At 37.8% G+C, this 23,890-nt stretch overlaps 1 protein-coding gene across 1 annotated transcript; it reads right to left on the bottom strand.

The window, feature by feature from the left end:
* Window positions 1–2,927: 2,927 nt before the first annotated feature.
* Window positions 2,928–23,705, bottom strand: LOC127643635 (vitamin K-dependent protein S-like). Its single transcript, XM_052126431.1, has 14 exons — window positions 23,467–23,705; window positions 21,564–21,721; window positions 20,947–20,971; window positions 19,189–19,272; window positions 18,929–19,051; window positions 18,709–18,834; window positions 14,579–14,707; window positions 14,065–14,305; window positions 11,003–11,189; window positions 10,715–10,879; window positions 10,460–10,628; window positions 7,170–7,309; window positions 6,861–7,092; window positions 2,928–5,082 (listed from the first exon to the last, which is right to left on the bottom strand). The coding sequence occupies exons 1-14, from the start codon at window positions 23,552–23,554 to the stop codon at window positions 4,919–4,921; spliced, it is 2,031 nt and encodes a 676-aa protein (XP_051982391.1). The 5' UTR covers window positions 23,555–23,705; the 3' UTR covers window positions 2,928–4,918.
* Between the last annotated feature and the right edge of the window lie 185 nt (window positions 23,706–23,890).

The raw sequence follows: 23,890 nt of genomic DNA, 5'->3' as shown, positions 1-23,890 counted from the left end.
TTTTCCTCACACTGCAGTACAACCCCAGAGGCAAGAATCTAAATAAAGAAATAGATTACCCAAACATGAAAATTCTGTCATCATTCACTCACTCTTTTGTCGTTCCAAACCTGCACGACAGAATACACGCTGCTCTTTTTGAATACAATGCAAGTGAATGGGGACTAGGGCTGTTGTTGCGGTATATCACTTTTATTAAAATCTTATGATACACTTTTTCTCATTGTCGAGTTTGTCAACCCGTAGTCACTATCAGGTGTTGTGGGGTTGTTAAATTAAAGTGACTCTACTTTCTTCATTACATGTTTAAGTAGCATGAGAGTAGTTCATATATTTTCACAAGTGTACAATTACAAGCTAAACAGTGATTCTTTTTTTAAATTTACGGTAAAATACCGGCAGCTGTGGTTACCAGACATTAACTGTAAAAAATAAAATAAAAATACAGTTACCATGTGCTTTAACCCCTTAAACTCTAGTGTAGTTATTCATAAATAATATTGTATGTGTTTATAATCTTATGATAAACAGGTTTGTTGTGTTCTAACTTTGTAAACTTGTAATTCTGGTTCTGTTCGCTCTACCTGAATTTGAAAAGTGTCATTGTGTTCCACTAGGTGACAGAAAACAAAAATATATTTGTTCTCTATCACATTCCATCACATTATACAGATGTGAACTGTAGGGGGCGCTCTAACACATTTTACCCCTCACAGATGTGAACTGTAGGGGGCGCTCTAACACATTATACCCCTCACAGATGTGAACTGTAGGGAGCTCTAACACATTATACCCCTCACAGATGTGAACTGTAGGGGCTCTAACACATTATACCCCTCACAGATGTGAACTGTAGGGGGCTCTAACACATTATACCCCTCACAGATGTGAACTGTAGGGAGCTCTAACACATTATACCCCTCACAGATGTGAACTGTAGGGGGCTCTAACACATTATACCCCTCACAGATGTGAACTGTAGGGGGCTCTAATACATTTTACCCCTCACAGATGTGAACTGTAGGGAGCTCTAACACATTATACCCCTCACAGATGTGAACTGTAGGGGGCTCTAACGCATTTTATCCCTCTCAGATGTGAACTGTAGGGGCTCTAACACATTATACCCCTCACAGATGTGAACTGTAGGGGCTCTAACACATTATACCCCTCACAGATGTGAACTGTAGGGGGCTCTAACATATTATACCCCTCACAGATGTGAACTGTAGGGAGCTCTAACACATTATACCCCTCACAGATGTGAACTGTAGGGAGCTCTAACACATTATATCCCTCACAGATGTGAACTGTAGGGGGCTCTAACACATTATACCCCTCACAGATGTGAACTGTAGGGGCTCTAACACATTATACCCCTCACAGATGTGAACTGTAGGGGGCTCTAACACATTATATCCCTCACAGATGTGAACTGTAGGAGGCTCTAACACATTATACCCCTCACAGATGTGAACTGTAGGGAGCTCTAACACATTATACCCCTCACAGATGTGAACTGTAGGGGGCTCTAACACATTATACCCCTCACAGATGTGAACTGTAGGAGGCTCTAACACATTATACCCCTCACAGATGTGAACTGTAGGGGCTCTAACACATTATACCCCTCACAGATGTGAACTGTAGGGAGCTCTAACACATTATACCCCTCACAGATGTGAACTGTAGGGGGCTCTAACGCATTTTATCCCTCTCAGATGTGAACTGTAGGGGCTCTAACACATTATACTCCTCACAGATGTGAACTGTAGGAGGCTCTAACACATTTTACCCCTCACTGATGTGAACTGTAGGGAGCTCTAACACATTATACCCCTCACAGATGTGAACTGTAGGGAGCTCTAACACATTATACCCCTCACAGATGTGAACTGTAGGGGGCGCTCTAACACATTATACCCCTCACAGATGTGAACTGTAGGGGGCGCTCTAACGCATTTTATCCCTCTCAGATGTGAACTGTAGGGGGCGCTCTAACACATTATACTCCTCACAGATGTGAACTGTAGGAGGCGCTCTAACACATTATACCCCTCACAGATGTGAACTGTAGGGGGCGCTCTAACACGAGTGAGGTAGAGTGAACAGAACCAGAATTACATGTTTACCAAAATTAGGACAACAACAAAAAAGTATGTTTGTTTATCATGAGATTATAAATACGTTCAATATTATTTATGAATAATTGGAGTCTTTTTTTCTATTATTTGGGCAGTTCTCTGAAAACAAGACCTATTTTTTGCAATTAGTCCACAGTATGTGTGAATGGTGAGCTTTTAAGTTTGATTATGAAAAATTGCAGACAGCAGCACAAAAACAAACTGATCCTGAAGTTTCTGGACTGATCTTGATCAAATTCTTGCAGTGCTTCATCTTTACAACAGCTGAGAAATGACCTACATTTCAATCATTGTTGATATGGTTTATTCTCTCCCTGCAGCTGTTTCCTCTCTTGTTTTCATTCACTAGATTCCACTATCTGTCATTGAGGTCAGGTCACTCCTGTCCATCTGTAAAAGACACTTTACATCTCATGTTAGCTTGTATTGCAGGCGTGTGTCCAGTGATTCAGCATTAAAAACTTTCAAAACTAGAACATGTTGTTTTAGTAATAGACATTCAGATTTATGTCAAAGGTCAGAGCTCTTCAGAATGTCTCATTAGTAAGTCAATTTGAAAAAAATAAATCTGCTAAATAACTGACACAGGAACCCTGCAATATCAAATGGCTCAATTAATAAGATTAATAAACTTTACTACATTATAATGAACTACGTTGACTTTACAGTCACATCCTTTGTCACACAATTTTGTTTTTAGTGTACATTATTTATACACACTAGTACAAATAATGCATGTAAAAATAAACATAAGTATACAATATATACAATTTAAATTGTTCAATTTTATATTTATTGATGGAGTTACCTGGAATTTGTGCATTTAAAAAAAAAAAAACAGAAACGTGACCAAAGTTATGAAAAACGAATGATACAAAAACATTTGTAAAAGTAATAGTTTGTTATGTACCAAGTTAGAAGGTTTCTGGTATAATTAACAGTATTATCTGAGAGAAAATGTATTTCAAATGTTTGTATTATTACATGCTAAAACATGATAGCAACACCCAAACTACATGCTCAAAGATGCTAGCAACATGCTAAATCATGCTAACAACACCTAGCTTCATGCTAAACATGCTAGCAACATTGATTAACTTAACTTGTTTAACTTTGCCAAGCAACATGCTAGCAACGCCCAGCTACATGTTAAAACATGCAAGCAACATGCTAGCAATGCCTAGCTACATGCTAAATCATGTTTGCAATGCCTAGCAACATGCTAACAACACATAGCGTCTTGTTAAACATGTTAACAACATACAAAAAAATTCCTAGCTACATGCTCAAACATGTAAGCAACATACTAACATTGCCTAGCTACATTCTAAACATGCTAGCAACATGCTAAAATGCCTAGCTACTTGTTAAAACATGCTAGCAACATGTTAACTTTGCCAAGCAACATGCTAAATCATACTAGCAACACCTAACTTCATGCTAGCAACATGCTAGCAATGCCTAGCTACATGCTAAATCATGTTAACAATGCCTAGCAACATTTTAACACATAGCTTCTTTTTAAACATGTTAACAACATACAAACAATTCCTAGATACCTTCTAAATATGTTAGTAGCATGTTAACATTACCGAGCTACATGTGAAAAAACATGCTAGTATTGCCTAGCAACATACTAGTATTGCCTAGCAAAATGCTAAATGCTACATGCTAAAATACGCTAACAATGCCTAGCAACATACTAACACCCAGCTACATGCTAAACATGATAGCAACAAGTTAGCATTGCCTAGCTACATACTAAAACATGCTAGCAACATACTAACAATGTCTAGCTACTTGCTATATCTACATGGCATCACTATCATTAAGCTCATGTACTTATAATAGTTAATGGTTTGCTTTAGCCAACTAGTAACCACCTAGCAACAACCTAGTGACAGGCTAACAACCATCCAGATCACCCTAGCAACCACCTAGTGACCACCCTGAACACCCTGGCACCTGCATAGCAACATGCCCCAGCCATATCTCTGCACCAGAACATCTTAGAGATGTGGGGGTGGCCTCTTTTAACTTGGGGCAGTTGGTGGGACATTGTGGTGACAAGTTTGTATTATTTCGGCAAAATAGGTTTAGAAACACCGATCTATAGAAGCTAAAGATGAGAGAGGGGTTTGTTTCTATCAACCACAATTTAAATATAAGTTATAAAACAACATAACCAATTTTATATGTGGAACATTTAAAAACATTAGTCCAAATGTCCTTGCAGTATGTTTGCGGACCACCAGTCGAAAACCTTGGTGCTGAATTTAATATTCGAATTGAAATTTCCATGCAGCATTTCATTTTATTAAAACAAAATCCACCTAAACATATTCACATTAAAATGAGCTTGTTGTGTTGTTTACAAGATACAAATGCTTGGGGGGGGGAAATTAAAACAGTGATTTCATCCACTTGAGACTTTTAAGACAAAAATCCAGTTGAATCCGTTTTGCTTTTTTACTCAAATCAGGCTTAATATTTTTAAACAATCAGAGCTCAACTCTGACAAGGCAAAATATAAAAGGCTCATGAGCTTCAGTTTAAAGTCCCAGAAGCTGTTCAAACTTTCACAGGTTAGTCATCAGAACTTAACTAGTGTATTAACAAATGAATGTGAGGAAAACATCAAAAACACACCACAAGAGAATCAAAGAGTCCACAATCCCTTGTTATCCAGCACACAGAGCACTAGTTACAGCTCATAACAGGCAAATGGAAACATGTCATGTATCCAAGGGTTGGGATATGATGTCACTTCCTGTCTAGTGTGGGTGGGGCTCGGGGGCAGATACAGGGGGGCAGGAGTGAGATTTGATGCTGTTGTCTTTACTAACGGCCTCGTCGAGGTCCAGCGACTGTCCGTTCACACTGATCTCCATACAGCCGTGATAGTGTGCTGAGATCGGCATCTTCCACAGCGGAAGATCTGCACACAAACAACAATAACATGAACGGATGAATCAATCACATATTACCAGCAGACTTACAATCCAAACCAGACACGCTATTGACAGATTCATCGATTTAATGTCCACAGTAAGAAGATGTAGGTGGCATGAACAGACCGTTTGACAAATAAACAAACCATTGACTTACAGTTTATAATAGACATTCAGTACATGTATTTAACATACTGTAACTGGTTGCCATTTCTTTTTTTACACCATTTTTAAAATCACCTTTGAGCATTTTTTGCACTTCACTTCAATAGTTCTCCGGTGTGACAAATTAATTTATAAATCTACAAATATTCCCTGTAACCTTCTCAATTAAAATGAACTGCATTGTAATGACTTTACAAGAATACAGTTAAAGATGAAGTATTGCAGTAATTTACCAGAGACTAAATTCATTAATTAGGGCTGTCGATTTAATGCGTTAATTCTGTGCAATTAATTTGACTAAAAATGATGTGTTAAAAAAAGTTAAAAAAACACAATTAATCGAATGCCCCCAGCAGTAATAAGGAAGATTCCTGAGAAATGCTTGCAGTACCACTCGTTTCCTCCAGAGGGCAGTAAGTGACACTTCAGCTGTGTGAGCAACACACAGTTTATACAGTGAACAAACACTTCAGCAGAACAACACAAACATGTGTTACATTCTTGTGTTCAAACACTTGATGGAGTGTAAATCTGAACTAAGAGATCTCAAGATGTGTTTAAAGTATTAAACTATATTTAATGACACAGTGAACTAATAATGTATGTTTATGACACAACACACCCGAGACACTACACAAGCATGTCTGACGCAGGTGTTCATTGACGGTCCTTAAACAAGCGCTCAGAATAAATCTCTGATTGATAAATTCACTTGTGTAATGGATTACTGTGAACTGTGTGTCAATGATTGACTTATGATCAATAATATGATATTAATCAATACATTGTGTTCTAAAGCCACTTTATATTGTTTTATTAATGATGAACTCTTCTGCCACAATAGTGTAATGCATTTTAATTATCTGAATATTTATTATATATATATATACATATATATATATATATATATATATATAATTTTTAAATATTTAAAGATAACTATGTATAATTATATATTGATACAAATATGTATAATCATTATATATCGAGTTATTGTTATATGAGGGGCTTTCTCAGCAAATATTTGTATATGTGATTAATTCATCGGGACACCATGTAATTAATTTGATTAAAAATTTGAATTGATTGACAGCCCTAATTATAACATTTAGTGTTCGTTGTACATTATCATACAATTCCCGGTTTTTCACAAGTTAGTTATTGTTGTTATTATATCAACAGGCCTGGTAGCAACTATTGATGTGAATATCTTTTAATCTACATTTAACAAAGATATAGGTCTATAAGATTACGGTTATTATGGATGTGTGTCTGTGGCCACTCATCCTTTTATAAAATCCAGTTAATAACCTCACTCAATATTGAAAATAATCTGCAGATTTCAAAGCACTTGTTCAGTTTTGGTCATAATGTCACATGCATTGGAAAATAGAGCTTCTGAACTTTCAAACGACACCTATTATTATCACGTGGGTCCATCCAAGCGTAAAGGGTTAAACAAAGCGTCAAAGCGAGTATGTTACGAGCCGCTCTGTTCACCTACACTAATGTTATCAGGCGTGTAATCACTATCAAATGACACTTTTCTCTTTTCAGGTGACTGTGATGATCATTTGCCTTGAGAGTGTTTGACATTTACCCGGCAGTCCTCCGATGTAAGTGTGGACGTGACCCTGCATGGTGTTGTTGAGTCTCGATAAAGCCCCGCTGAGGATCTCAGAATCGCCGTCGGATGAAACGTTGGAATCATTCGCTGTGATGTGAAGACGATCAGCTGATACGCTCATCTCCACCACTAACCGATCAGGATAACAGAGCATCAGAGACTGAAGAGTGACCACAGACACGCCGTCCAAAAACACCTGCAGCTCCTGAAAAATCAACCGCAGCGTTTACACGTGTTTGATGGAGACTAATCAGACCCTGATTTCTGGAGGGCAAAACTTACTGCATCATCTGGTCCTTTTGTTACCACGGAAACAGAGAGAGGGACAGTATCGTTGCTAACCAGGGCAAATAATACACCGGAACTACTCGAAGGACGTATCCTCATCACAACATCCACCCGCCACTGACCAGATCTTCCTCCTGCAAACACACGAAACAGTCAAAATAATGTCACGTATTGAACATTACGGTCATCGTATAGCAATGGACTTCACATATAGCTGAATTAAAGGAATATTTCAGGTTATTTTCAACTAACGCAAAGCAAACGTATTTGAAAATCAGACAAACGTCTTTAGTGAGGGAATGAACTACAATCCCATGATGCACTGGAAATGATGCAATCAAATTAAAAACTATAAAACTATTCATTTTAAATTGTTGATCATAAGTATAGAAACAATATAGACATTTTAATTGCATTGCAAAATATTCAGATATATACAGTGGGTACGGAAAGTATTCAGACCCCCTTAAATTTTTCACTCTTTGTTATATTGCAGCCATTTGCTAAAATCATTTAAGTTCATTTTTTTTCCTCATTATTGTACACACAGCACCCCATATTGACAGAAAAACACAGAATTGTTGACATTTTTGCACATTTATTAAAAAAGAAAAACTGAAATATCACATGGTCCTAAGTATTCAGACCCTTTGCTGTGACACTCATATATTTAACTCAGGTGCTGTCCATTTCTTCTGATCATCCTTGAGATGGTTCTACACCTTCAATTGAGTCCAGCTGTGTTTGATTATACTGATTGGACTTGATTAGGAAAGCCACACACCTGTCTATATAAGACCTCACAGCTCACGGTGCATGTCAGAGCAAATGAGAATCATGAGGTCAAAGGAACTGCCTGAAGAGCTCAGAGACAGAATTGTGGCAAGGCACAGATCTGGCCAAGGTTACAAAAAAATGTCTGCTGCCCTTAAGGTTCATAAGAGCACAGTGGCCTCCATAATCCTTAAATGGAAGACGTTTGGGACGACCAGAACCCTTCCTAGAGCTGGCCGTCCGGCCAAACTGAGCTATCGGGGGAGAAGAGCCTTGGTGAGAGAGGTAAAGAAGAACCCAAAGATCACTGTGGCTGAGCTCCAGAGATGCAGTCGGGAGATGGGAGAAAGTTGTAGTAAGTCCTCAGTGCAAGACACATGAAAGCCCGCATGGAGTTTGCTAAAAAACACTTGAAGGACTCCAAGATGGTGATAAATAAGATTCTCTGGTCTGATGAGACCAAGATAGAACTTTTTGGCCTTAATTCTAAGCGGTATGTGTGGAGATAACCAGGCACTGCTCATCACCTGTCCAATACAGTCTCAACAGTGAAGCATGGTGGTGGCAGCATCATGCTGTGGGGGTGTTGGTCAGCTGCAGGGACAGGACGACTGGTTGCAATCTAGGGAAAGATGAATGCGGCCAAGTACAGGGATATCCTGGACGAAAACCTTCTCCAGAGTGCTCTGGACCTCAGACCGGGCCGAAGGTTCACCTTCCAACAAGACAATGACCCCAAGCACACCGCTAAAATAACGAAGGAGTGGCTTCACAACAACTCCGTGACTGTTCTTGAATGGCCCAGCCAGAGCCCTGACTTAAACCCAATTGAGCATCTCTGGAGAGACCTGAAAATGGCTGTCCACCAACATTTACCATCCAACCTGACAGAACTGGAGAGGATCTGCAAGGAGGAATGGCAGAGGATACCCAAATCCAGATGTGAAAAACTTGTTGCATCTTTCCCAAAAAGACTCATGGCTGTATTAGATCAAAAGGGTGCTTCTACTAAATACTGAACAAAGGGTCTGAATACTTAGGACCATGTGATATTTCAGTTTTTCTTTTTTAATAAATGTGCAAAAATGTCAACAATTCTGTGTTTTTCGGTCAATATGGGGTGCTGTGTGTACAATAATGAGGAAAAAAAATGAACTTAAATGATTTTAGCAAATGGCTGCAATATAACAGAGTGAAAAATTTAAGGGGGTCTGAATACTTTCCGTACCCACTGTATATATACACATATATAAGTAGTTTGAGAGTGTAGATAGAGCGACTCGATTGCATCATTCACAGTGCATCAGTGGGCGGAGCTCTTTTGGCACGATGCTCTGATTGGTGGCTCTCTTGAGGATTATGGGTAATGTAGTTCTTCACCAGGAATTACACTATTAAACATAATTAGTTTTTTTATGAAGTTGTAAAAGACTTCAACAACCTCAGAGCTCACGGTAAGTCTGTCTTTAAATGTTTATAAATTATAGTTATAAAAGCATCGTTAATCATAAATCCAAAACCAGAAATTAAAGGGACAGTACACCCAAAAATGAAACTTCTCTCATCATTTACTCACCCTCATGTCATCCTAGATGTGTGTGACTTTCTTCAAATTAAGATTTTGAGAAGAATATTTCAGCTCTGTAGGTCCATACAATGCAAGTGAATGGTGACTAGAATTTTTAATCTTCAAAAAGCACATAAAGGCAGCATAAAAGTAATCCATACGACTCCAGTGGTTTAATCCATGTCTTCAGAAGTGAGATAATAGGTGTGGGTGAGAAACAGATTCATATTGAAGTTCTTTTTTTCCCCATAAATGTCCACATTTCACATTCTTCTTATTTAGCTTTTTTTTTATTATCAATTCACATTCTTCCTGCATATCGCCACCTACTGGTCAAAGCTGGGTAAAGGTTGAGATTTATAAACAAATAGGACTTCAATATTGATGTGTTTCTCACCCACACCTATTATATCACTTCAGAAGTATTGTGGATTACTTTTATGCTGCATTTATGTGATTTTTGGAGCTTCAAAGTTCTGGTCACCATTCATTTGCATTGTATGGACCAACAGAGCTGAAATATTCTTTTAAAAATCTTCATTTGTGTTTTGGTGAGGAGAGAAAGTCACACACCTGGCATGACGGCATGAAGGTGAGTAAATGATGACAGAATTTTCATTTTTGGGTGAACTGTCCCTTTAAGACCTAGAAGTCCATCCGGAAAAAGTAGTCCAACCTCAAAAAGATGATTTAAAACACATATTTTGCTACAGAATAATTAAAAAAGCACGTGAACAAAATACTGTTGCACATTTCTGCTTTTAAAGCCCTTTAGATGCACTTGCCCCATAGACTTCTATTGTAATGGTGTTACTGTACACTTAAAATTAGCTCTTTTTGTAGAGATAAACACGTCTTTTGAATTACTGTCTGTGGTTGTTTGTTTGATGCTTAAGTGGTATTTCATCCAAACTATTTGTAGATAACATCGCTGTAAACTCACTGTAGTCAATGTTGAATTGCGCAAATCCTTCAGCGGTGAAGAACGAGCCCTCCTCTACGTGCAAATAACAGTGTTTACTCTCCTTCTCCTGGATGACCTCCTTCACTCCAGACGCACCCTGATTCATGAGATTCCAGCCGCGGATACAGCCGTCTAATCTTGGGTTGATCTGACACACATAACCAAAACAAACCATTTAAACTTACTCATGTACCACGCTAACTGTGTTTGTGTACAAATGGACGGAGCGTTTACCGGTTTGATGAGGCTCTCGTTGCGATTGGGCAGGCCGGCGATGTAAACTTTAGTTTCCAGTTTGTCGTTACTGGGTGTGAAGAGTCGTTCGGGACTGTTAATACTCATAACGGCCTCTTTACTGATCTTTACACTCATGCTGCCCGACAGTTCCTCCACTGAGATCTACACACAGCAATCGATAACTTTACCAATAACCTCACGCTAACAAACAATGATGTCTTTGAACAACGTGACCTTTGACACACGAATGAATCTTGAACATCACATGTCTCGTCTTGAACTCACCACGTGCCATTGTCCATCATTAATAGCTTTGCCTCCGCTGGTCACTTTGAAGGAATGTTCATTCTTAAACTGGACCTCGATACGGCCGGCGCGCAAACCCAACATAATCCACGCTTCCTGCGATGACTCGGCGTAGAGAATCACACCTTCTGGATCAAACGTGCGGAAATCAAATTCAGCCGCAAATCTGTGAGCACAAATTATAAAAAAAAAGAGTTTCAATGTATTAAAAATGTAAATAAATTAAAAAATTATCCATTTAATTTTTTTATGATATAGATATGGCTATATTATGGCTTCTCAGCAGGAAACCGATGGAGTGTGTACTCCAGGTAGGGAAGGAGGTATTGCCCCAAGTGAAGGAGTTCAAGTACCTCGGGGTCTTGTTCACGAGTGAGGGGACAATGGAGCGGGAGGTTGGCCGGAGAATCGGGGCAGCGGGGGCGGTATTGCACTCGCTCTATCGCACCGTTGTCACGAAAAGAGAGCTGGAAGGCAAAGCTCTCGATCTACCGGTCAATTTTTGTTCCTACCCTCACCTATGGTCATGAAGGCTGGGTCATGACCGAAAGAACTAGGTCACGCAGTACAAGCGGCGAAATGGGCTTCCTCAGAAGGGTGGCGGGCTTCTCCCTTAGAGATAGGGTGAGGAGCTCAGTCATCCGTGAGGAGCTCGGAGTAGAGCAGCTGCTCCTTTGCGTCGAAAGGAGTCAGTTGAGGTGGTTTGGGCATCTGGTAAGGATGCCCCCTGGGCGCCTCCCTAGGGAGGTGTTTCAGGCACGTCCAGCTGGGAGGAGGCCTCGGGGAAGACCCAGGATTAGGTGGAGAGATTACATCTCCACACTGGCCTGGGAACGCCTCGGGTTCCCCCAGTCAGAGCTGGTTAATGTGGCTCGGGATAGGGAAGTTTGGGGCCCCCTGCTGGAGCAGCTGCCCCCGCGACCCGACTTCGGATAAGCGGTTGAAGATTGATGGATGGATGGATGGATGGATGGATAGATTATGGCAAATTCTTAGTAAAAAAGTTAGCCAAAAATGTACTTTTTTTCTTATTTTGCTGATTTGACATTATTTATCTCTGGGTGTAAATAAGGAGGCTCCGAAAAACTGCTTTTGTTTTGTTCCCAATCATGTCAACTGTATCTGAGAAAGCAATGAAAAGTTCCAACATTACAAATATAATGTATCATAGTGTCCAAAAACATCTCCAAACAAATAAAAGATAATAATTGTACATCAGAACTTTGAGTAACGAAATCTCATTCAGTTTCATTCTGTGCCATTTGTGTCATCATTGAGTCATGTACTTATATATGTAAATATATTTATTTAATAATTATTTATGAGCAATGATGTGACTCATTCATTTAGTTTTAGTCCACATCTCATTGAACTCAAACTTACATTACAAATGCAACTCACACAGAACAATGACTTGAAAACACATCGAACATGTTTTACATTTCGGAGTTCAAAGTCATTTTTATATCCTGTCTGGGATTAAACATATCATGTGGTGTAATTGACAATTTTGTTATCATGTGACAAATATCATAAATCAGAGCAGATCTCTTTAGACACGCAATACTGTGTGCAAAGTTATAAAAACAACATTATTTTGTCACATACTAATAATCAATATTTTGCGCATTTGGTGAGAAAACTTTTTGATATTCTTGACTTAAAAATTCATAATCGTTTTCAAAAATATTTTAATTTTAAAACATATGATTGAAAAATGTTTTAGTTGCGTACGCTCTCCTGTCTTAAAGGTGGAAGAAATCTCTTAATACCTTTTACTTGATGTTACACCACATGACATTTTTAAGGTCATTAAAAAAATGTAATTAATTTGTATAAAATGTTTTTCAAAAATTGCTAAAAACTAAGTGAACTCAAAGATCACGTTAACAAACTTAAATTAAATTAGATTTTTTAAATATTGCAAATTTATATCACCTTGGACAACCTTATTTATTAATGACCCTTATACTGAATTATTGTTATTTGAGGGCTTTTCCCAGCAAATATTTAAATATGCGATTAATTGCAATTATTAATCAGCATATAATTGAATTAGATTAACATTTTTTATTGATTTTAGCCTTATTATATTAAGCCAAATTTTGCAGCCCAAAACACATTGTGCTTGACACAAACCATGTTTCTCCTAATCTGTATTTAATGTCGTTTGTGTGGTTTTCTTTGAACGTGTGTTTTTGTTTATGTTTTTAAGAAAGAGTTCATGTCACACAACCATCTGTTTAATTTATAGACACTGTAGAGTTTGAATCACTCCTCCGGTTTACATTTTGCTCTCTTAACTCTGTATGATTATGCGTTTTCGCTTATAACTTCATGAATAATGAACAGAACATAAAATCTCACACATCATTATTTAGAGTCGGTGATTATCTTTCAATCGAGTCCACACACAAGATAATGAGATGTATAGATCATTAGATAATCCACATGAAGCACAATGTTACATATGACCACCAGGAGATGGCGCCAAATACACGACACAGACTCAATGATGACTCAAATGACACAGAATGAAACTCACTCTGTGAAATCTCATGACTAAAATCATGTGTGCATGCTATGCAAACCTTTAGTCATTGTTGTGTTTGCATGTGTAATTAGTTCTTATGTACAATTATTATCTTTTATTTGTTTGGAGATGTTTTTGGACACTATGATACATTATATTTGTAATGTTGTAACTTTTGATTGATTTGTCGTATCAACACAAAATGTTTCTCAGATACTGTCGACATGATTGGGAACAAAACAAAAGCAGTTTTTCAGAGCCTCCTTATTTACACTGAGATATAAATAATGTCAAATCAGAAAAAAGTTAATTATTTGGCTAAATATTTTGTGATTTTTCAGCAGAATCTTCTCAGAATGTATCATAATCTATATCATTAAAAAACGTGAAATGTTTTCTTGACCCTCGTTGTTTTTTTATTGAGTTTTATGTCTTCAATTGTAGGTTAGCCATTGAAACCGGATATCATTAAAAGCACCTTCAGAGCTTAAAGGTTTAAATCCCATACTTGGTATCGGCCTGCAGTCGGTATCGCAGGTACATCACAGGTAACCCGCTGAACTGTTCTCCCAGATATAACATCTCGCGTTGTTTATAATCAGCCAGATGCAAACACTGTGGAATCTTCTCACAGAAATGCCCGTCCTCTGCCAGCTTCACCCCCTTGCGCCCGTCACAGTGACACGAAAAACTGCCAATTGTGTTCACACACTCGCCACCACACACGGCCTGCTCACACTCATCCAGATCTGGTGGACAAACACACACAAACACACACATGCCTCATTGTTTCGGTCGGATGAAGGTTTTTAAATCACATATACTTTCCATTTATCAACATCGCAGACATGAACCATCATTTTCTACTTGATATTGTTAGTCGGTGACCTTTTTAAACGACCATGAGAGCAATATGATGTCATCAATATTTTTGGTCCATTCAATGCATATTTATGCTAAAGGTTGATTTTGTACACTTGTATATAGATGACCTCAAAACTAAAACGGTGTGTTTCTCTCACCCTGACACTCTCGTGTGGTTGAGTTGTATTTGTATCCTGTCGGGCATCGGCACACAAACGCACCCGGAACATTCACACATTTGGAAGGTTCCACACAAACACTGGGATACAGGACACACTCGTTGATATCTGTGGATGAGAGACACATTATATGAGCATAGGTTACATGTAAAGTGGTATTTGGATACAACAATAAGATAACATAAGACAATATGAAAGCAAGTGTGATCAGCGTGTCTCAAAATCTGCTTATCATTTATCCAGCAGTCGTGCTTGATTTATCTGAAGAAATGAATGACCTCTAACGTGACTGAACAGATTCTCTTATTTGATATGAGCTCTCTAATTTAGGTTTCATAATTCAGTAAAGCATCTGTAAATCTGTTTCAGTTGATAATGTATGATCAATGCTAATGCTGTTAAACCTATAAATAAACACATCGAGGGCAGGTGCGTACACAATACAACGGGGGAAAATAGAAAGCCGCACATTGTCAATTATAGCTTGTAAATCTGTAACATCTTACAGCGTTTCGGTCAAAGATCTTCTTCAGATGTTCGGTTCATTTCTATTATATCACTGATACATCATGATTTACCCAAGACGTTTCACAAATGATGCTGTGAACCGAACCAGAGAAGATTAATGGTGATGGATATCCTCTTCTCATTATTTACACTCATGTCAAACCATTTTTATTGACTTCTTGAACTGTTGTGAACACAAAAGATCCTCCGATGACAGGAAGTCCTCACTTTCTTTAATTGGTCATTAAATGTGATCTCATTTTCATAAAAGTCATCAATTATAGAAAAACACAATGTGCTTAAACTTTATCGAACACATCCTGTTAAACATTCACAGTGTAGGTTGGAAAAAGTAAGTGAACCCCTAGGCTAATGACAAACCTGGCATCCAATTAATGATATGAGATTGGAGGTGTGGGTTAGAGCTACTTTGACTTATAAAAAGCACTCAAACATTTTGAGTTTGTGCTTCACGAGAAGCATATGCTGACGTGAACCACGAGATGTCAGAAGATGTACGATCATGAATTGTTGCTTTGCATGAAGCTGGAAATGGTAAGAATGTTAGAAAGTTTAGGTATTCATCTGTCCACAGTTAGACAAACTGTCTATAAATGGAGATGATTTAGTACTATAGGTACTCTCACTAGAAGTGGCCGTTAGATATTCATCTGTCCACAGTTAGACAAACTGTCTATAAATGGAGGTGATTTAGTACTATAGGTACTCTCACTAGAAGTGGCCGTTAGATATTCATCTGTCCACAGTCAGACAAACTGTCTATAAATGGAGATGATTTAGTACTATAGGTACTCTCACTAGAAGTGTCCGTTAGATATTCATCTGTCCACAGTGAGACAAACTGTCTATAAATGGAGGTGATTTAGTACTATAGGTACTCTCACTAGAAGTGGCCGTTAGATATTCATCTGTCCACAGTTAGACAAACTGTCTATAAATGGAGGTGATTTAGTACTATAGGTACTCTCACTAGAAGTGGCCGTTAGATATTCATCTGTCCACAGTGAGACAAACTGTCTATAAATGGAGATGATTTAGTACTATAGGTACTCTCTCTAGAAGTGGCCGTTAGATATTCATCTGTCCACAGTTAGACAAACTGTCTATAAATGGAGATGATTTAGTACTATAGGTACTCTCACTAGAAGTGGCCGTTAGATATTCATCTGTCCACAGTTAGACAAACTGTCTATAAATGGAGGTGATTTAGTACTATAGGTACTCTCACTAGAAGTGGCCAGTTAGATATTCATCTGTCCACAGTCAGACAAACTGTCTATAAATGGAGGTGATTTAGTACTATAGGTACTCTCACTAGAAGTGGCCGTTAGATATTCATCTGTCCACAGTTAGACAAACTGTCTATAAATGGAGGTGATTTAGTACTATAGGTACTCTCACTAGAAGTGGCCGTTAGATATTCATCTGTCCACAGTCAGACAAACTGTCTATAAATGGAGATGATTTAGTACTATAGGTACTCTCACTAGAAGTGTCCGTTAGATATTCATCTGTCCACAGTGAGACAAACTGTCTATAAATGGAGGTGATTTAGTACTATAGGTACTCTCACTAGAAGTGGCCGTTAGATATTCATCTGTCCACAGTTAGACAAACTGTCTATAAATGGAGGTGATTTAGTACTATAGGTACTCTCACTAAGTGGCGTAGATATTCATCCGTGGCAAACTGTCTATAGGATGATTGACTATACTCTAAGTGCCTAGTTCATCTGTCACAGTTAGACAAACTGTCTATAAATGGAGATGATTTAGTACTATAGGTACTCTCACTAGAAGTGGCCGTTAGATATTCATCTGTCCACAGTTAGACAAACTGTCTATAAATGGAGATGATTTAGTACTATAGGTACTCTCACTAGAAGTGGCCGTTAGATATTCATCTGTCCACAGTTAGACAAACTGTCTATAAATGGAGGTGATTTAGTACTATAGGTACTCTCACTAGAAGTGGCCTTTAGATATTCATCTGCCCACAGTTAGACAAACTGTCTATAAATGGAGGTGATTTAGTACTATAGGTACTCTCACTAGAAGTGGCCTTTAGATATTCATCTGTCCACAGTTAGACAAACTGTCTATAAATGGAGATGATTTAGTACTATAGGTACTCTCACTAGAAGTGGCCGTTAGATATTCATCTGTCCACAGTTACACAAACTGTCTATAAATGGAGATGATTTAGTACTATAGGTACTCTCTCTAGAAGTGGCCGTTAGATATTCATCTGTTAACAGTTAGATGATTTAGTACTATAGAAGAACAGCAGCACTACTTATGGCATAAAAAGGGCACCGCATACCAACATGAAAACATCATCCCAATGGTGAAGTACGGTGGAGGGGGCATCATGATTTGGGCTGCTTTGCTGCTTTGGGGACTGGACGGCTTGCCATCATCAAGGGAAAAAAGAAATCCCAAATTCTACAGGGTAATGCCAGGGTGGCAGTGTGCCAGCTGAAGCTCAGTAGAAGTTGGGTGTTGCAGCAGGACAATGACCCTAAACATCAAAGTAAATCCACTACAGAATGACTTCCACCTTTTGGAGTGTCCCAGTCAGAGTCCAGACCTGAACCCAATAGAGATGCTGTGGAATGACCTCAAGAGAGACTCCAGACATCATAAGAATATGAACTGAAGCAGTTCTGTAAGGAAGAATGATCCAAAACTCCTCCTGAACAAGTGCAGGTCGAATCCGCAGATACCAGAAACACTTGCTTGAGGTTACTGCTGCCAAACGAGGATCGACCAGTTATTAAATCCAAGGGTTCACTTACTTTTTCCACATCACTGTGAATGTTTAACAGGATGTGTTTAATAAAGAAATAAAAGATTATAACTGTTTGTGTGTTGATAGTTTAAGCACATTGTGTTGGTCTATACTTGATGACATGCCACTGTATATCTAGATACAAAACAATATACTCAGTCACATGATCATACAGAACACTCAGTGGATCCCGCAGATACATTTCTTTTATTGAATACAGTTTGTTTTCGCTGGTAGAAACAGACTGTTACATCACAAACCTTCAATCTACTTTACATCAGTCAGAGTCAACAAACAGCCTGATGGAACAACACGAACATGCGGTGTGTGTGTATGTGTGTGTGTGTGTGTGTGTGTGTGTGTGTGTGTGTGTGTGTGTGTGTGTGTGTGTGTGTGTGTGTGTGTGTATGTGTGTGTGTGTGTGTGTGTGTGTGTGTGTGTGTGTGTGTGTGTGTATGTGTGTGTATGTGTGTGTGTGTGTTTCTGAAATCTTTGTTGACATGTTTTGCACGGCATGAGTCTCTCGTCTTGTATTGGACCTCACAGCTGGATGGGGCTCGAGTTTCTCTTTACAGGAAAATCCCATAATTCCTGAAACAGCTGTTGGAGCTCATCTGGCACACATGACCTCTATCTGGATTCAAACCAAACGCTCCAGAACAACACAGACAGCACTGGCACATCTACAGGAAAACTACAAACTACAGGCCAGCCGTCCTCTGAATCTGCATGTTTGCTTCCTTTGTGGTGCACTTTTGAGTCAGTACACTAACAAGTGAACGTTTGCTCACCTATGCAGTGGATGTTGTCGTGCATGTAGAAGCCTCGCTCGCAGCCACAGGCGAAACTCCCGGGGAAGTTTAAACACGTATGGCTGCAGCCCGCAGGGAATTGTGGGTCGTCACACTCGTTAATGTCTGTGAGAGACGGTTGATTAAGCAGGTGTGTCTCAAATGACGCACTATACACTCGGACATATTTCGAGTGTAGTGTGTGTAACAAAACACTTACCCTGTTCACAGCGCAGGCCCTCCCATCCCGGTTTACACACGCATGTGAACGAGCCCTGACCGTCCACGCAGCGCTCGTATCCCTCTTTATAACATGGCAGCGGTAAGCACTGATTACTGATTTCTGTAAACACACGTTCATAAAACAACTGCACTGAAACAAACCCACAACAGATAATAATGCTTTGACCAGCTAAATCAATAACATTATTTAGTATTTTTGCACATGCAGTGTCGCATTATTGCGCTCTTCAGTGTCACCTTGCACGCACGTCCGCAGGTTCTGAGGAATTAAAGCCTCTGAGTTTGGATTATTGATCCCGACACGGTGAGAGCCCAGACACACTACAACACAAGAAAGAGATAACATGTCAAATCTGAAGTGTCACTTTTCTTTGCTAAAAATATTTTCTCCTGTTCCAGTTTAATATGCGGAGGCAACTATAAGTAAAACTTTCTGTTATGCAAAAATTCCTGTGTTTGTTTTGAGCAACCCGCTTAGACCCGCCAAACAACATTACTTAACCAATGGCACGAGTCGGGGCGTATATGGAATTCAAATTTGGAAGTAAAAATGCTAATTTCTTATAACTGGAATCTGGTTTTCTCTTGTGGCAATATTAGTTTTGTCATTTCAGTGGCATACCCAAAATAAAGACTTAAAAAAAAAAAATTATGCTATAGATTGTGATAAATTCTGAGACTCTCAGCCAAAGAAACTGCTGAAAAATAACAAAAAAAGTGCCAAAAATGAAAGTTTCTGATTTGACATTATATATCTCCGGGTGTAAATAAGGTGGCTCTGAAAAACTGCTTTTGTTTTGTTTCCAATCATGTCAACTGAATCTGAGACCATTTTGGTGTTGATACGACAAATCAATCAAAAGTTCCAACATTACAAATATAATTGATCATAGTGTCCAAAAACATCTCCAAACAAATAAAAGATAATAATTGTACATAAGAACTAATTACACATGCAAACACAACAATGACTAAAGGTTTGCATAGCATGCAGACATGATTTTAGTCATGAGATTTCACAGAATGAGTTTCATTCTGTGTCATTTGAGTCATCATTGAGTCTGTGTCGTGTATTTGGCGCCATCTCCTGGTGGTCATATGTAACATTATGCTTCATGTGGATTATCTAATGATCTATACATCTGATTATCTTGTGTGTGGACTCGATTGAAAGATAATCACAGACTCTAAATAATAATAACTGATATTTGATGTTCTGTTTATTTTTAAATAATAAAACGCTGCATTTTATCAACATTAACATAATTGTTAAAGACATATAATTAGCTGTTACTCGCTGTATTTTCATGAGTGAGTAAAACAATTTAACTGGTTGTATTTTACTCTTTAAGAGCTTTCCAACAACATATGAAAAGTGAGTATTTGATGAGTTTGATGCTTTTATTGAAAATAGAGCTTCTAAACTTTCAAACGACACCGATTTTTACTAATTTTCCATTTATTGATGAAAGAAAGTGTTTTCTTAGGAATCAAGTTAACTGATGTATCGTTCAAGATAAGCTGAAACATTAAGAAAGTATAAACAGTCACGATTGACATCATCATGTTATAATTATTTCCTTTATCAATTCTAATGCATTTAAGTGTGTGGTTGAGCAGCAGTACATTTTGTCTGGCAATAAAAGACAGATTCATAAACACATTTGTAAAGAGAGAATTGCTCAATTTTAAAGCAAGGTGAATGACACTGAATCTAGTGTACTTCTAATGGTATTGTTGATCTGGGTTAAATGACTCTGTAACAGGCCTCAGTCGGTCAGAGAGAGAGTTTTGCAATCAGATTAAACATGACGCCACTCAAACAAACTGAAGCATGTTTCCCCCCAGAGGGCATCTGATCCAACAGCGCCACCTGATGGGAGGGGCCTGATGACATCACCGATTACTGAGAAACTGAGCATGAAGACTTTCGTGAATATTTCCAGCTTTTACTGTAACTATTGTTTCATTGCAGAAATAAGGATGATGACTTACCAATATACTTGGGATAGAAATATTCCTGGAAAGTTAAGAAAAATATCATAATGAGAAAAATCACTGGCCAACAATGTAAATCAGCGTTTTAAACAAATCAAGCAGATGTTTCATTTTGTGTTGACTTCCCCTTTATAACAACCTCATCATCATTGGAACATGTCCAGGTCATAGTTCACACCGAAATGGAAAGAAAACCATCATAGAAATGATATATTAAAGCCTATTTTAGGACTATAAATAGTTTTTGTATTGGGACATTATTCTCATGACGATTAAACACACGTTCAACACAAATCTCATTACTGTAATCAACAAACAACAACAACAACAACATATTAAAAAGACATTTTTCTGGGGGAAATGTGCTCAATTGTCATGAATATAATGAGATATACTAATCATAATTTTGCAAAGCAAAATATCATAATTGACCGAACAATAGGCCTCATTTTCCTTGTGCTAAATATCATTTTGTGGTGAAATGTGGCACAGGCATGTTTTCCTGAGATTCGCCCACGCACAAGCCGGTCACGTGACTGAATCCACACAGCGGATGATGCCAGTGTCAACAACACTTCACAAACATGACAGAATATTGATCAGACAGAACTCACGGTCTCCGGATTGTTCTCAAAGATCTCTCGTGCCTCTTCTTTATTACACAACTCCTCGATACATTCACGCTCCAAGTTTCCTTTCTTGCTCTCCTCAAACAGAGTGTTTGCTCGTCTGTGTCGCGTGAGGAACTGAGAGGCTTTATTCTGTGGAAGAACTACACACAGACATGAACACACTTCTACTGGTGCTTAAAAGGTACCAAACATGGTACCAACATCACCAGAGGATTGTTTGTATCAACATGGTATTGAAGTAACTTGGAATACCATGTAAATACCAACATATATATATATATATTACCATTGTAATCATTCAGAACATCTGATACATCAGTGTAATGAGAAGTATAAAGGAGAGATATAATCCACACTGAAGCACAGACAGATTTCACATCCATCATTTAGGAAGAGATTTATATTTAGGAAGTTGAAGTGTGAGCCTGAATAAAAGCACCGCTTACATACAGGTTTAACCCAATTAACTGCGTAACTGTGTGCGAGTTGTATTACCAGAAGGATTTACCCACTTCACACATGCTGCTGGGTCTGTTTCATGACAAAATGAGGTTTGTGGAATAAACAACATAAAAGAACACATACACAGTCTGGAGGATAGTGTTTCCTCATGTTTCAACACTTTCACCTTTGGAAAACTTTTATTGTTCTATTTGTAAAACATTGATACATTGTTTCATTGTTAGTTTTATAGACTTTGCCACATTTTACATTTAGTTTCATTGTTAGTTTAATAAATATTGTTTCATTGATATTTTGAGAACATTGTTTCATTGTTCAATAAATATTGTTTCATTGATATTTTGTGAACATTGTTTCATTGTTTAATAAATATTGTTTCATTGTTAGTTGAATAAATATTGTTTCATTGATATTTTGTAAACATTGTTTCATTGTTAGTTGAATAAATATTGTTTCATTGATATTTTGTGAACATTGTTTCATTGTTTAATAAATATTGTTTCATTGATATTTTGTAAACATTGTTTCATTGTTAGTTGAATAAATATTGTTTCATTGATATTTTGTAAACATTGTTTCATTGTTAGTTGAATAAATATTGTTTTATTGATATTTTGTGAACATTGTTTCATTGTTTGATAAATATTGTTTCATTGATATTTTGTGAACATTGTTTCATTGTTTAATAAATATTGTTTTATTGATATTTTGTGAACATTGTTTCATTGTTAGTTGAATAAATATTGTTTCATTGATATTTTGTGAACATTGTTTCATTGTTAGTTGAATAAATATTGTTTTATTGATATTTGGTGAACATTGTTTCATTGTTAGTTTAATAAATATTGTTTTATTGATATTTTGTGAACATTGTCTCATTGTTGCATTTTTAAACATGTTGCTTTTATAACATTGTTTCATTGTTGCTTTTGTAAACATTGTAAATTGTATAAACGTTGTTTCATTGTTAGTTTAATAAATATGGTTTTATTGTTGCTTTTGTAAACATTGTAAATTGTTAATTTTGTAAACATTACTATATTGTTTACACTTGGGACTGCTAATTTCACTCGTTTAGTAGTAAAGATTAACAATGGTAAATAACAAGTTTCTACCAAGAAACTGTTTACACAGTTTTCCTAATCTAATATTGTGCTAAATAACTTGTTTTGATAACAAAAAGTGACTATATTAAGCTACCAGAGTTGTATTGTAGTCACACTGTAACTGGTATTTTAGAGGAAACAACTGTATGATTACATGGTAAACTTCTGTTACATTGTTCACTTCTAACGGTTTACAAACGTTACATTGTTGCTCGGTGTGTGCTCCAGAGGATGTCCGTTACATTGTTACATAACAACGATATATAAAAGTGAAACGCGATTACTCTCTATGAGGTGGTTTAGTTGTTTTTACTCACATCGGTGTGACTCGCAGAGTTGAGCGGGCAGCAGCAGCAGTGTGAGGCCGAGCAGAGAGCCGCTCAACGCCGCCTTCAGTCTCCACATCCTCCCGCTGTTTGATCAGTCAGAGTCCTCACGAGGTTCCGCCTCAGATCCGCAGTCAAACTCTATTGTTCCCTAGATAGTGTGCTCTAGTTGGTCCAGAGGTAAGAGCAGTAGAAATGGTCAGACAGAGCGCTATAACTAATCCACAGACCCTCAGTGAGTAATAACGGGTTAACTGCGGGGGACTGGAAGCCCTCAGCTGGTGAAAGAGGCCCTGTCAGGTGGCTGTTGTTGTGATTTTTTTCAATCAGGTAAGTGGACACTTATAAATATTATGTATGCAAATTATGTACCAAGTATTAAAGAAGATATTGTCTTAGATAAATACTGAATTCA

This window comes from Xyrauchen texanus, chromosome 5 (genome assembly GCF_025860055.1).
Source record: "Xyrauchen texanus isolate HMW12.3.18 chromosome 5, RBS_HiC_50CHRs, whole genome shotgun sequence".
NCBI classification, from domain to species: domain Eukaryota; kingdom Metazoa; phylum Chordata; class Actinopteri; order Cypriniformes; family Catostomidae; genus Xyrauchen; species Xyrauchen texanus.
This window is presented reverse-complemented; position numbering and strand designations above follow the sequence as displayed.

What these genes read in the sequence shown, in the direction of transcription:
- LOC127643635 (XM_052126431.1), bottom strand. Translation starts at nt 23,554, where the DNA reads ATGTGGAGACTGAAGGCGGCGTTGAGCGGCTCTCTGCTCGGCCTCACA. An exon ending in AACCACACGAGAGTGTCAGG is followed by an intron (nt 14,306 to 14,578) that starts GTGAGAGAAACA and finishes TTTGTCCACCAG; the next exon opens with ATCTGGATGAGTGTGAGCAG. An exon ending in TTACATCGGAGGACTGCCGG is followed by an intron (nt 5,083 to 6,860) that starts GTAAATGTCAAA and finishes GTTTGTGTGCAG; the next exon opens with ATCTTCCGCTGTGGAAGATG.